The following is a 14,747-nucleotide window of genomic DNA, read 5'->3' as shown; positions in this document are numbered from 1 at the left end:
TGTTGGGAAAGATGGAGGGCACTAGGAGAAGGGGACGACAGAGGACGAGATGGTTGGACAGTGTTCTCGAAGCTACGAACATGAGTTTGACCAAACTGCGGGAGGCAGTGGAAGACAGGAGTGCCTGGCGTGCTCTGGTCCATGGGGTCACGAAGAGTCGGACACGACTAAACGACTAAACAACAACAAGTCTTGGGAACAGTGGGCACACATACACTGATGCTGATTTGCTAAATTGTGGGCCCAGAGCTTTGGCTCATATGCTGCTTTCCATAAGTTGCTTGTTTTTTCGCTTCATATCACAGCAATATCTTTTGAAAAGCCAAGAGTCAAATGCTGCATTTTATCAGCTAGTGCTGACCCTGCAGCAGACTCCCTATGAATTCTTTAAATGTTTTGAATTATGATATTGTCAATTTGGGGTGACACATGCTAATATTGATTTAAAAGTTGGGGATCATCAAGTAACCTTTTATTTTAAATCCCCATTTATTAACACCATGGTTTCTATAAATGTTCAAGTTTCTATTTGCACCTGCGGCTTCCTGCTGTACCAGAGGTTGGAAGGGCAAATGTGCTACTTCCTTTTGGAATCCAGCTCAATATTTTTCTCATCCTGACAAAAGTATACAGGAAGGAAGGAAGGATCTGGCTGGGACTAACCCATTAACAAGACTTTCCAACTAGAAGAATATGCATAAATGTCCTACCAAAGCATAAATGCATAAATAAGAATATGCATGAATATGTCCTACCTACTTTTGAGTTTCTGTGAGCCATCTTAACAGTTTTGGAACTCTGAAGTCTACCTGGCAGTGATGAAAGAAAGGATTATTGTCAGCACAGCTATGTGATTTGGAGGTCCCGAGGCTAGCAGATCAGCCCCTGACACGGCATCCTGTGCACGTTTTTATCAATTTCCAGTTCCAGTGGGAACTTGCTTCCTCCTCTCCCTTCTTGTTTGTTGGGATAGTTTAATAATCTCTGCATGCTCACAGATATTTGACCTCTACTTCTGAGACTTGAGTTTCAGTACCCAGCCATATAGATTGAATAAAACAAAGCTTTAAAGCAAGAAAGAAGTTTGTGTTCTTCTAGCTTCCTGTGTTTATATGTTTTGTTTTGGGTGGTGTTAAAGCTGATGTCCAGCTGCTTCCTCTACAAGACTGAATGCCAGGTTGGAACTTTGTCACTAACTGAGCCCCAGATGTAAAACAAAAGAGGTGTGCCATTGTGGAACACAAGGTGCAGAATGCCAAGCCATTGTGCCATGTTCAGCAAAATTGTATTTGTGTGAGATAAATATCTTCCTATTGTGAAGGATGGCATTTTAAAGATGCTTTTTGACTTCATTGGAGCCTCTTCTACAAAAGTCTGCTCTATGGTTCCTTTGCATATATGCAAAGCTTTGCATATAAAGCTTTGCTCCTCAGAACAATGAAGATGTTCCCCCATAGATGGGCAAATTGGATTGTACGAAAACAAGCACAAACTCTCCATGTTACACAAATCCAAGTTTCATTTTTTAGTGTAACGATCCATGTTTCAACCAAAATATTAATAAATTGTGTAAGTTGAGGAATTGTATTTAAAAGCTTAGGTTCTTCTCCTGTATTTGACAATGTCTGCAATGAATACAGGCTTTGCTCCTATGTCTAATGGCAGTGTGGTACACAGTTGGGATGGGAAGTCTGTGGCCCTCCAACTCCTATCAGCCCCAGCCAGCATGACCAGTGGTCAGGGATTATGGGAGTTGTAGTCCAATAGATTCCCCATCCTTGACATGCAAGGATAAAGCAGTTAAAGGATCGGCTAAAAAAACATGACAACACCCTTATTAGTGTCCATCTCTCAAACTATGAATCACACCTACAGATAGCTTTATAAGTGTTTGTGTTGCCTCCCTTAGGACATAGGTTGGTTCCTTCCATCCACTGCAAATTATGTCCTTGGTTAGTAGAACTGACACCCCTTACATCACTCTTCTCTAAAATGCAAATGGCTAGTATAGCATCTCTCCCTGGAGGCAGCAAGATTGATGTGGATCATCTGTTCCACCTAGACCTTCCATTGATCTGCTGGTCTGGGCATTAATGGAAGGCTTATTTCAAAGAATACCTTGGTTGTGCATCCGAAGAGATGCATGCATCATAAACTATAACCTAAGCTGCCTGTCTCTTACATGTGTAATGATATAGCAAAATTTGAACAGTTTGAAAGCAACAAAGTGCATCTTCTTGCAGCATAGAAATAAATCTTCAAAGCCAGCACGGAGGGCAGATACATCAGAATGTGCATGCAAGACACCCCCTTCATCTCTCTCAGGCTTGGGTAGGTGTCATTGCGGTTAGATTGTGCCTGAAATGAACAGAGCAGAAGGCTATCTGTAAATGTCATTGTGGCACTCATATTCTGGCTAACACTTCTTCACAGACTGCAATTGCTGTAGACACATTTTTCTTTAAAAGAATTGCTGTAAAATAGGTGTGAATTGTTTTATTAGCCATTTCCTCTTTTCTTTTTTTGCTGTCATTTTATATCAGAATGTTTCTAAGTAGCCAGAAGGTTGAACTCTGAGTGTGGCTTGAGTACCAGCAGAAATGGCAGTGGCTCTAAGATGACGAGGAATTTAAGGGGGGGGGAGTGTGTTTATCTGACTGTAGAAGCAGGATCCAGATTTGTATTTACGAGCTTGCTGCTCTATTGAGTTTAAATGACTTTTGATTTGGAAATGTATTTCATTTCTAGCAGGGCTGGGGCACAAAGGACGCCTGGACAGTTAAGCGACTGTGGGGTGCGGCGCACATCTCACTTTCAGGCCAAGGAAGCCAGTGTTTGTCCACAGATAGTTTTCCAGGTCATGTGGCCAGCATGACTAAACCGCTACTGGTGCAATGGAATACCACGATGGAAACCAGAGCGCATGTGCTTTCGAACTCACCCCGTTGCAGGGATTCAAACCACCGATCTTCCGATCGGCAAGCCCAAGAGGCTCAGTGGTTTAGACCACAGCGCTACCCACGTCCCTAGCATGGCAATTATGCTGTACAGTCACACACTGTTCAATCTTGTTTCCTTTTTTTAAAAAAATAAATTTTTATTCACTTTTCTTTTTCTATCATTACATACACCTCATATCCATAACATTTATATTACCGTACATTCCCTCTCCCCTCCCCTCCTGGGCTTCCCCCAACTTCCGCTTCTGGTTTGTTTCTCCCTTATTACACACTGCTGTTTCTTAGAAATCCACTGTGTTATTTGTTTGTTTTATACATATTCTTTGTTAATAAAGTTGTGAGTGTTTGTTTAAATCCTGCCATCAAGTCAATAGGTTCCCATTCTCTTTCAAAGTCACTGTTGTCCTTTTCTCAAAGTCTGTCCGTCAATTTTGTCAATTCTGCGTAGTTCATCAGTTTTTCTTGCCATTGTTCTTTACTTGGCATTTCTCCGGTCTTCCAGTTTTGTGCTATCAGAATTCTCACTGCTGTAGTAGCATACACGAATAGCTTCCTATTCTTTTTCTCTAGATCTTGGCCTAAAATACCTAACAAGAAGGCTTCTGGTTGTTTAACAAATGTTATTTTCAACATTTTCTTCAATTCATTATATATCCTTTAGCTGTCTATGGTGTAGCCAACTTTGAAGATGTTCCATTATTTCCTCATATTCTTTCAGTTTTAGTTTTCCCTCTTGTTTAACCAATAGTTCTCTATATGTTGGCCATTCTCCCCCCCCCATGCTTTAAGTGACAATGCTTCAACCAGGGTGTCTTAGGTTCTAATAAGTCTTTATATTTTCCCCACACTTTGAACAATGACCTCCTTATATGATTGTGAAACCCTTTGTGTATTTTTGCTTTTCCATATTATAAGTAAGCATGCCATCCAAACCTGTTGTCATGTCCTTCCAGTTCTGTTATTTCCTCCCTTTCTAGCTTGATCCAATCACAGATCCATATTAGGAATGCAGCTTCATAGTACAATTTTAAGTCCGCCTCTTTCTTTCACATCTGTTTGAATCTTACTTTTTTATCCTTGGCTTTTCCCCATTCCAGACTAATCTTGAAATCTCTCTTTCCATTATTTGAAGCATGCGTTCCCTGTTATTACTGGAATAGTTTGAAAGAAGAATAACATCCTTGGAAGTCTTTATAGTTGCAATTCTTCCCATTAGAGAGAGATTCATCCTATTCCATATTTCCATATTTCTTTTAATTTCGTGCCATATTTTTTCATAATTATCTTTTAAAAGGTTTATATTTTTTGCTGTTATCCATATTCCTTGATACTTTACTTTTTATGTGCTTCTATCCCTACCATCTCAATTATTTCTTTCCTTTCAGCTTCTTTAAGGTTTTCTAATAACACTTTAGTTTTACTTTTGTTTAATTTGAATCCTGCCACTTGACCAAACTCTTGTATTATATTTATTTCCCGTGCTTTCTAACATCTGTACAAAGCTCTTAGGAGCTCTCAACTGGAGGCTCAGGGTGAGGTGTCATCACTACGAAGATGACACTGCAGCTCTGTTCTTCCTTGCCACCTGCATCAGGGGATGCTGTGCACTGCCAAGGAGTGTGGTGGAGTCTCCTTTGGAGGTCTTTAAGCAGAGGCTTGACAGCCATCTGTCAGGAATGCTTTGATGGTGTTTCCTGCTTGGCAGGGGGTTGGATTGGATGGCCCTTGTGGTCTCTTCCAACTCTAAGATTCAAGGATCTTGAGGTAGTGAGAGTCAAGCGACTGCCAATAAACTGAAACTGAATCTCGAGAAGATTAAAATCTTGAGGCTTGGTGGTTCCCAAATCTGGGAAATAGGAAGGTGACTTGCTGAAGATAGGGTCACACTCTCCTTAAAAGACCATGTGCATAGAATTCTCCCATGCTCTGTCACTTGAGGTCCAAGTGGCCTCAGTGAAACAGAGGGCCTCTTTCCAGTTATGGATGTACCATCAGCTACTGCCATTCCTGGATGGGGATAACTTGGCCTCAGTTATCCATGATCTAGTAATATCCTACTTGGGAGATTGGATTGAATTGGGGTTCTGCAGCTTAACAATTGTCCTTAGAAACAAATGTTGCTCGAGTTGCTGGACAGTACTTGGGAAGAAACATTTAAGATTACACTGCAAGTCTGCTTGCCAGATGACAAACTGGTATATTAAAGTAATACTAATGTGAAATATGCTTCTACTGTTTTCTGTTGCAACAGTAATGGAGAACCCAAGGACCACTTCATCTCCCTTGTCACATTTTCCAGAAGATGATGGCTCAAAGGAGAGCAATGATGTTGTTCCATCAGGGTAAGCAACTGCTCCTCTAGTTTTGGCTCATGCATACATAGTCCACTATAGAACCTACAATGGCGATTTGCTGAATATTTTTCTTTTGCTTTGGTTTAAAACACCCACTTCTAAACTCTTATCTTCAGTGACCTATTGATACTTGTTTGGAAAAACACTTAGAATTTCCCTTTGTATGTTGGAGAGGTGGTTTTCATGTGGTGCATATTCTTAAATATCATACCTGAAATAAACTGCTCCCAAAGGGGTGGAGTTGATCAGCTGAGGTAGATTTCCTTAGTATTGGTGATGAGATAAACCTGCATAGTTTTTAAGACGATAGAGCAGGGGTCAGCAACCTTTTTCAGCCGTGGGCTGGTCCACCATCCCTCAGACCATGTGGTGGGCCGGACTATATTTTGAGGGGGGAAATGAACGAATTCCTATGCCCCACAAAAAACCCAGAGATGCATTTTAAATGAAAGGACACATTCTGTTCATGTAAAAACACGCTGATTCCCAGACCATCCGTGGGCCGGATTGAGAAGGTGATTGGGCCGCATCTGGCCCACGGGCCTTAGGTTGCCTACCCTTACGATAGAGTATATGAGCCATGGCCAATGGCCGCTTCCTAAGGGGATGCTTCGCCTTTGAGAATGCCCTTTTTTTGGTAGTCACCTGAAGGTAGAAGCCCTCTTATAAATGCTCCAAGAAATGGGGTAGAGCTAGTGGTTAAAGCTCACTTTCATCCCAAGCTCCAGCATGATGACTGCTTAGTCTTCCTTGGGCTTTAGAACATCATTCTGTTGGAGTACGTGATAACTGGTATAGGCCGTAAGAGAAATTGTTCTAGCAGGTGCAACATGCTGTGTTTTGATTGTCATTCTTTGGCACACGTGTTTCTTTCTAACTACTTTTGATATTTGCAATATCACATAATATCCCAGGGAGTAAAACAGGAAATGCCTTTTCCTAACAATTGTGGGACTATATTGCATGATTACCTATTTCGCCCCCCCCCCCAGGCTAAATCATTCAGAAGAATTGTGCACTGGCAGTACCTCCCAGTCTGCCAACAATCCAGATTTTGCAGAGGACCTGCTGCACAGTCAACTGTTGCGAAATGAGTCATCTAATAAAGCTGAAAATAGCGAGCCAAGGCCTGAGGAGGAGGTAAGCAGAAATTAGAAGAAGTCTTCCTCCACCTAAATTCTCTATCCATTCATATCTTTAAAAAATAAAACAAGAGAGTTGATTATTTGGAATTTGATTAGCATTCCTCTCCTCTGTAAACAGATAACACCTGCAGTGAAACAGGTTATGCTGTCATTCCTCATCCTTCCTTGAATGAGTGATTGACAGTATAGAACTACAGCAATCCTAGGAAGCTATTATAAGGATAATTACTGTAAGATTTATTTCTAATGTTCAATTTTTCAACATTCCAGCTGATGAAGAATTGGCGAAACAGGGTCTTTTCCTGGGATTCCTGGGATTTTTTTCACTGGGACTAATTTTTATTTGCCTCACTATCATACTGGAATTGATTCCTTTTGAATTCATCCTATCATCTTCCTCCTGGCGCGAGTTCTTGCAATTTACTGTTTATTTCTGGACTTCACCAAGAACTCCAATTTCTACAGGAATTCTTTGCTACAGCATTTACTTTGTGGCAAGGAGTTCCCATTGCCCAACTTTCCTCAAACTAATGCAGTCATTGACTCTGGGGATATTGTGGCATCCTCCCCATTTTAGGCATAATTTGTGGATCCAGAGGCTTTAGGTGCAGAAGGCTTTTTTCTTTTAGTCCCTCCTCCCCTACTTCCCACAAAGTATTTTTACTCATCTCCTGTAATTTCTTGCCCCATTCTCTTTTTACAGCCAACATGTACTTTACCCCAACCCCCTGTCAACCCCCACTCCAGTTTCTTTCATCCCTCCTTCCTGGTCCTTTTACATTCTCTTCTTATAAGAGATTTATTTTTATTCTCCCTTTGTAATAAATACTAAACTTTTATCTCAGTTTCTAATTACCTTCAACACCTCCTGTGTCCTTTCCCCTCACCCCCACTTCTGTATCCCCTGGCCTCCTTTACTCAGCATGCAAGGAGTTCTTGCCCATCCAAAAGGCTTTGGCATGGCTAGTGGGTGGGGCAGGCAAGTGAGGGGGCACAGGGGCCCACCTGAAAGTGGCTCAGGACCCATGGGCACATCCTAGCCTACTGTTTGAGAAATATTGCTGTGGATTCCCAAACATTTTTAAATTAATTAATTTATTTATAAACTGCAGATGATTCTTTAAAACCGCAGTACATTTTGTACGTACTTTGAGTGTGGCTTATCCCCAAACCTTCTGTTTTATCTCTTCCTAACTTTCATCAGGCCTTTCAACCATATCAGTCTTGGTTTATTTATTTTGAAATTTTTTACTCTTTAAGGTGCCACAATTTTTTTTTTTTTGCTGCAGGAGACCAACATGGCTACCCTGCAGGAAATTTCCGAAAACTTTTTTTGGGTTGTGTGTTTAAATCCACAATAAAATTTTCTACAATTCTTAAGAATTTCTGATTTTGGCTTTACCAGTGAAAGCCGATTCTGCCGAAATTTAACCCTTACACTCTTACCTGATCCTCACCATGCTCCCTTCTCCATTACTTAACAACTTTGCTTGCTCAACACAGCTTACTTTCTGATGTATCTGATCATGCCTGCTAGGCTGACTGTTGAAAAAGAGTACCAGGGATGTTTACTGAAGCTGTGTGTGAATTATAAAAGCATTTGAGGTGCTAATGTAGGTTTCAACCTGGAGCAGGGATCCATGATCCTCCAGATGCTGCTGGACTCCCAAATTCTAACACCCCTGGCCATTGGCTGTGCTGCCTGGGGCTTAAGGGTGATGGGAGTCTGACAACATCTCAGAGGCTACCTGTTGTTGTTCTTCCCTCCAGCTTTAAAGGAACTGATGTCTCACACTGAACTTTCCTCTCTCTGTCTTTGTAGCAAAGAACTAAGAGAGGAGGCTGGTCCAAAGGGCGAAAGAGGAAGAAACCCTTAAGGGATAGCAATGCTCCTAAATCTCCCCTAACAGGTTACGTGCGGTTCATGAATGAGCGGAGGGAGCAACTTCGAGCGAAGAGGCCAGAGGTTCCATTCCCAGAAATCACCAGGATGCTGGGCAATGAGTGGAGTAAACTCCCTCCTGAAGAGAAACGGGTACTATTATATTACTTTCCTTTATTCTGGAATTTGGTGTTTTTTCCAGGTGATAACAGAAAGTCTATTCAGGTAGCTAAAGAGAGATTCTAAAAAAATTACGTGCTCATTTTAGATAGGTAGGGCCTAAATTTTCTCTGCAATGTAACATAGCCCTGTGAGTCTTCAGGAGAGAGGTGGGGCACCCCAGGCCTGGTTAGCTGCCGCTTCGGCTTCCTGGGGAAAGGCAAGCAGGCGGGCTGTGTCCCATGCCGGCGGTGCGCGGCAAGGCTGCGGGGGGGGAGCGCTTCTCTCCCCCACCGCCTAGCCGCACACCTCCAGCATGAGACTGGGCTTCAGAGCGGCGGTTGGCGGAGCGACGGTTGGCGGTTGTCTCTGTGTCCAATCCCTGTGTCCGTGGGGCACATGCGCAGTAACCCAGGGACACACGGAATACTGGACGCAGAGACACTTGCACTTTATTATATAGGATGGGCCCGGAGTGGCTTACAGCAGTTTTTCTAACAGTGCAATCCTACACATGCTGCCTACTCAGAAGCAAATACCTCTGAAGAGCAGTGGGGTTCTTTCCTGGGTAAGTGGGTGTAGGATTGAAGCATTAGTGCTAATAGTTTTGTGCCCGAGGGACTCGCAATCTGAGGAAATGGAATGGTTTGGGGAATAGGAGGCCAAATAAAGAATGCTATTGTAAGCATATACCACATTATTAATAACCTGTCCAAAAAACCACCCCCAAAATGGTGCTTCTTGCATTTGTTCCAAGAGGTGCTGCAGTGTGAACTGAGTGTGGAGCCAGCTCCGTCCCAGGTGAAGCAGTGATAGGGTGTCTGGATCCCTACCCAGGAGGTAGCTGGGTCTTCATTCCCACCATGCCTCGTCCTGTTCGCCCCCTTGGTGTTTGCCCGTCTTGGCCACAGCCTGTAAATGCTTAGAATTGACATCAGCTGTGGCCACACAGTCTCTCTGCATCAAGCAAGAGAACCTAGGGAACCAACAGCGAGAGGTGGGGCACCCCAGGCCTGGTTAGGGAGAAGCTGGGATATAGTCTGTCATCAGAGACCTTGCAATGGAATTGCTGGATGGGGGCGAGGAAGCCAGGATGCCACCACCTCAGCTCTGCCTGTGATGCAGGGTGACCTGGACCCTTGAGAATTGCTCCTGTGCCCAGTTGTGGAGGACTCTCAGCAAGGTGGGAAGGGGAATTTTGGCTGCAGTTACGGGCACACTTATGTTAGGAGTAAGCCCCATTGAAAAGAGTGGAATTTGTGTTCAAGCAAATATGTCTAGGATTTCCCTTTTGGAAGAGGGTAAGTATGAAGGAGTAAACAGGAAGAATAGCAAAGAGCTGACTGAGATAAACCCCTTCTCCCTACATCTATATATATACAGTGGAACCTCGGTTTATGAACACCTCGGTTTACAAATTTTCTGTTTACGAACGCCGCGGACCCATCTGAAACGGATTAATTCACTTTCCATTACTTTCAATGGAAAAGTTCGCTTCAGTTTATGAACAGACTTCCGGAACCAATTACACCCGTGCTTCAGGTTAAGTACGCTTCAGGTTGAGTACTCCATGGACCCGTCTGGAACGGATTAATCCACTTTCCATTACTTTCAATGGGAAAGTTCGCTTCAGTTTATGAACGCTTCAGTTTAAGTACTCCGCGGACCGTCTGGAACAGATTAATCCACTTTCCATTACCTTCAGTGGGAAAGTTCGCTTCAGGTTAAGTACGCTTCAGGTTAAGTACAGACTTCCGGAACCAGTTGTGTTCATTAACCGAGGTACCACTGTATAAATGTTCACACTGTGTGCCCTTCCTCCGTAACTGCTGAACCGAATTGCATCAAATTAGGACACAACATTCCATGCCCATCATGGTGGGATCTGGCATAAATCCCCCCCCAAAAAAACCCCCACACCTTTCATACCTAATGATTAAACGCAAAAAAGTGGCGCCCAAATTAGACATCACCAGCAAAAGCTCTGAAGACTCCAGCAGCACTCAATAGAAAAGCAGCTCTCCGAGGGCGGGGCCAAATTGTTATATCATCAACCACCGTCCAACAACTGCCAAAACAGCCATTCCACACCCAAAGCCCAAGGACGGGCCTTGACCCCGCCACACCCACCCCACAACCCAGGCCCTACCCCAACGTCCCCACCACCCCCGCCAAAGCCACAACGGCCATTCCACCCCCAAAGCCCAAGGACTGAAACCACCAAGACGGCCATTACCAGACAAAGGCAAATAGCCAAACCCAGAGCCACAAGACACCACAGCCACAGGCTGCAACCCCAAAACACACACACACCCCCGCAAACGCTGATACAACAAGCAATGCAACTAGCCCAAACCCTCATCTGCAAAAACCCACAGAGTCAGGCCAGGGCCAAGGAATGGAGGTACAGGGCGGAGGCCTCGGCTCACATTTACAAACTAGCCCAAGCCAAGGCCAACAGACTAGGCCTCGGCTCTACTTTACAGAATATCCCGAGTGGAGCCCTGGGTGGGGGGTGGGGGGAGGAGGGGCCCGAATAGGTCATGGGTTGAGACGGGGTGAAGGGAGTCACAGGGATGACCCAGGGTGGGGGGAGGGGGGACGAAATACCTCATGGGTTGCTACAGGGTGGGAGTAATCACAGGGATGAGACACAACAAGGGGGGGGGGGAGAAAAACATAGTCCGGGGGGAACATACCCATTCTCCCCCTTTCCTGGGAAACAAGGAACCTGAGTCAGGCACAGCAACGCATCATGGATCGTCACAGGGATAACCCACAGCAATGCGTGGCAGGGCCAGCTAGTAGTGGCTTTGGAGCAGACCAAAGCCACAATTCTGCTTCAGTGACTACCCACATGCCCATGGAAAGCTCACAAGCATGGCATTTATTTCATAGGATCGCACAATTGAAGAGTTAAAAGGGACCCTAAATGTCATTTAGTCCAACCCCCAGCTATGCAGAAATTTATCTTGTTTCATAAAATTTATACACCGCCCGATTATTAAAAACAACCTCAAAGTGGTTTACATGACTGGAACAGCCACCTGTCATCGTTCCCCAGCAACCAGTATTCTTAGGCATCCTGCCTCTGATTCTGAAAATAGTGTATAGCCATGGTAATTAGCCACTGATTGCTTATTCAAAATGGGGGTGTAGGCTTACATAAAAGCATTATGATATTGGCGTATGTGTATGAGGGGTTACTTCAGGGGCTCCAGCACCAGAATCTCTTGCATTGCATCTTGTATACAGATATGTGCAGTCCCATAAGTAAAACTGCCCATACTCTTCTCATTTACCACCAGTTTCTAGATAAGGCTATGAAGTAGAATAAGAGGAGAGCCTAGAGCAAATTTTAAAATGAATGGAAAAGGAGGGAAGAGAAGCCTTTATGGAAAAGGGCACAATCGTCTCCATGCTGTTTAAGTTCTTCACACATTGACAGCTCCCTTTGAAGTCTTCTGCAACCAAGCTCTGTTCATTTAGCAAATGTGACAGAATGCTCCAGGCAACATTTGATATGATTTCTTTAGAACTATATTCAAGCTCATCACTGTTATGCTAAAACTCTGGATTTGATTCATCCCATACAGATACAAGGGTGATGTGATTTGTGCATATGAAGTTAAACTTGAAATGCAATCTCTTTCTCTTTTCCATTTATAGCCCACCCCATAGCAAGGGTTCAAGGCAGAATTAGAATATCGTCGAAAAGTGCATTTATTTCAGTAACGCAACTTAAAAGGTGAAACTAATCTATGAGATAGATGCATGACATGCAAAGCAAGATATGTCAAGCCTTTATTTGTTGTAATTGTAATTATTTGTTGTTAGGTGGCTCAATTATAAATGGAATGTAATTAATGAAATGAAATAGCAATGTTTTTATTTATTTTTGTATTATTGTAACTATTTGTTTTATTACTGTGGAATTTCCAAAAGAAAGCATTTGTAAAAATTTAAAGAAAAAGAAAAAAGAAAAAGTTGCATTACTGAAATAAATTCACTTTTTGACGATATTCTAATTTTCCGAGTTTTACCTGTAGTTTCCCCCCCCCCTTTCATTTCCTTTTCTTGTATTAAGGATTTTCTTGATTTACAGAAATATGTGCAAAGTCTCTCGTAACATTTTTACAGATCAGGAGAACCTGCACAAGCGACGCTGACAACCCCTTCCCACACATATATTAAGTAAAATAGTTTCACCTGTAGTTGTACTCACATTGGTTTCTCCTGGCTTAACTCTGGCAAGTAAGTGCCACTTCAGATTGAATGGTTTTATGTAATTCAGAAAAGCATACATAAAGTGGACATATCCAGAGGATAGATGCCTTTCTGTGTATCCTTGACTTTGGCATACAGAAGGAGGAAGCCTCAGCTGACCTTAAACTTTGGCTCTCAGTCTCTCCATTCTCACTTGTCCGTTCTGCTTATTCAAAGACTCCAGCAGAGTTGACCTGCCTGGTTGACTTGCTTGGTGCACTGAGGCAGGGGACGAATTATCATAGAATCATAGAGTTGGAAGAGACCACAAGGGCCTTCCAGTCCAACCCCCTGCCAAGCAGGAAACACCATCAAAGCATTCTTGACATATGCCTGTCAAGCTTAAAGACCTCCAAAGAAGGAGACTCCACCACACTCCTTGGTAGCAAATTCCACTGCCGAACAGCTCTTACTGTCAGTAAGTTCTTCTAATGTTTAGGTGGAATCTTGTTTCTTGTAGTTTGAATCCATTGCTCCGTGTCCGCTTCTCTGGAGCAGCAGAAAACAACATTTCTCCCTCCTCTATATGACATCCGTTTATATATTTGAACATGGCTATCATATCACCTCTTAACCTTCTCTTCTCTTCTCTAGGCTAAACATACCCAGCTCCCTAAGCTGTTCCTCATAAGGCATTGTTTCCAGGCCTTTGACCATTTTGGTTGCCCTCTTCTGGACACGTTCCAGCTTGTCAGTATCCTTCTTGAACTGTGGTGCCCAGAACTGGACACAGCACTCCAGGTGAGGTCTGACCAGAGCAGAATACAGTGGTACTATTACTTCCCTTGATCTAGATGCTACACGCCTATTGATGCAGCCCAGAATTGCATTGGCTTTTTAAGCTGCTGCATCACACTGTTGACTCATGTCAAGTTTGTGGTCTACCAAGACTCCTAGATCCTTTTCACATGTACTGCTCTCAAGCCAGGTGTCACCCATCCTGTATTTGTGCCTTTCATTTTTTTTTGCCCAAGTGTAGTACTTTACATTTCTCCTTGTTAAAATTCATCTTGTTTGCTTTGGCCCAGTTGTCTAATCTGTTAAGGTCATTCTGAAGTGTGATCCTGTCCTCTGGGGTATTAGCCACCCCTCCCAATTTGGTGTCATCTGCAGACTTGCTCAGGATGCCCTCAAGCCCATCATCCAAGTCATTAATAAAGATGTTGAATAAGACGGCCCAAGACAGAACCCTGTGGCACCCCACTAGTCACTTCTCTCCAGGATGAAGAGGAGCCATTGATGAGCACCCTTTGGGTTCGGTCAGTCAGCCAGTTACAAATCCACTGAATGGTACAATTGTCTAGCCCACATTTTACCAGCTTCTTTACAAGAATATCATGATGCACCTTGTCAAAGGCCTTGCTGAAATCAAAATAGGCTACATCCACAGCGTTCCCTTCATCTACCAGGCTTGTAATTCTGTCAAAAAATGAGATCAGCTTTTCTGACTTTGTCTCTACACGTGCTGGCTATTTGTTTGAATTCCTCTCTGGTGATTTCCCCCTTTTTCCATTTTTGGAACATATCCCTTTTAAATTTTAACTCAGTTAAAAGTTCTTTAGATAGCCACCCTGGCTTCTTTAGGCACCTTCCATGTTTCCGTCTCATTGGTATTGCCTGAAGTTGTGCTTTTAATATCTCCCTTTTAACAAACTCCCAACCATCATGAATTCCCTTCCCTTTTAGTATTACTGTCCATGGGATCTCACCCAGCGTTTCCCTAAGTTTTCTGTTGGCTTTCTTAAAGTCTAGGATTTGAGTCTTAGTATGCTTGGTTGCTCCTTTCCGCTGAATAATAAACTCCAGAAGAGCATGGTCACTCCCACCTAATGATCCTGCCACTTCTACCCCACTAACCAGGTCATCACTATTGGTTAAGACCAGATCTAAAATGGCTGATCCTCTTGTTGCTTCTCCCACTTTCTGGACAATGAAATTGTCTGCAAGGCTAGTGAGGAATCTGTTCGACCTTATGCTCTTG

The 14,747-nt window shown here is 43.3% G+C and overlaps 1 protein-coding gene across 6 annotated transcripts in view; it reads left to right on the top strand.

The window, feature by feature from the left end:
* HMG20A (high mobility group 20A) overlaps positions 1 to 14,747 on the top strand; it is a 67,191-nt gene that overhangs the window by 33,790 nt on the left and 18,654 nt on the right. For 3 of the 6 annotated variants that reach the window (XM_035112197.3, XM_088660804.1, XM_088660805.1), the window contains 3 exons: positions 5,212 to 5,302; positions 6,307 to 6,454; positions 8,370 to 8,494. In XM_035112197.3, coding sequence (XP_034968088.1) covers positions 8,384 to 8,494 — 111 coding nt within the window. In that variant the 5' untranslated portion in view covers positions 5,212 to 5,302; positions 6,307 to 6,454; positions 8,370 to 8,383. Of the gene's footprint in view, positions 1 to 5,211; positions 5,303 to 6,306; positions 6,455 to 8,281; positions 8,495 to 14,747 lie in introns of all 6 variants that reach the window. The other 3 variants (XM_035112194.3, XM_088660801.1, XM_088660802.1) reach the window with 1 other exon arrangement.

Source organism: Zootoca vivipara, chromosome Z1, assembly GCF_965207765.1.
Source record: "Zootoca vivipara chromosome Z1, rZooViv2.hap1.1, whole genome shotgun sequence".
Taxonomy (NCBI): Eukaryota; Metazoa; Chordata; class Lepidosauria; order Squamata; family Lacertidae; genus Zootoca; species Zootoca vivipara.
The sequence above is the reverse complement of the archived record's forward strand: the minus strand, read 5'-3'. Positions and strand labels throughout refer to the sequence as shown.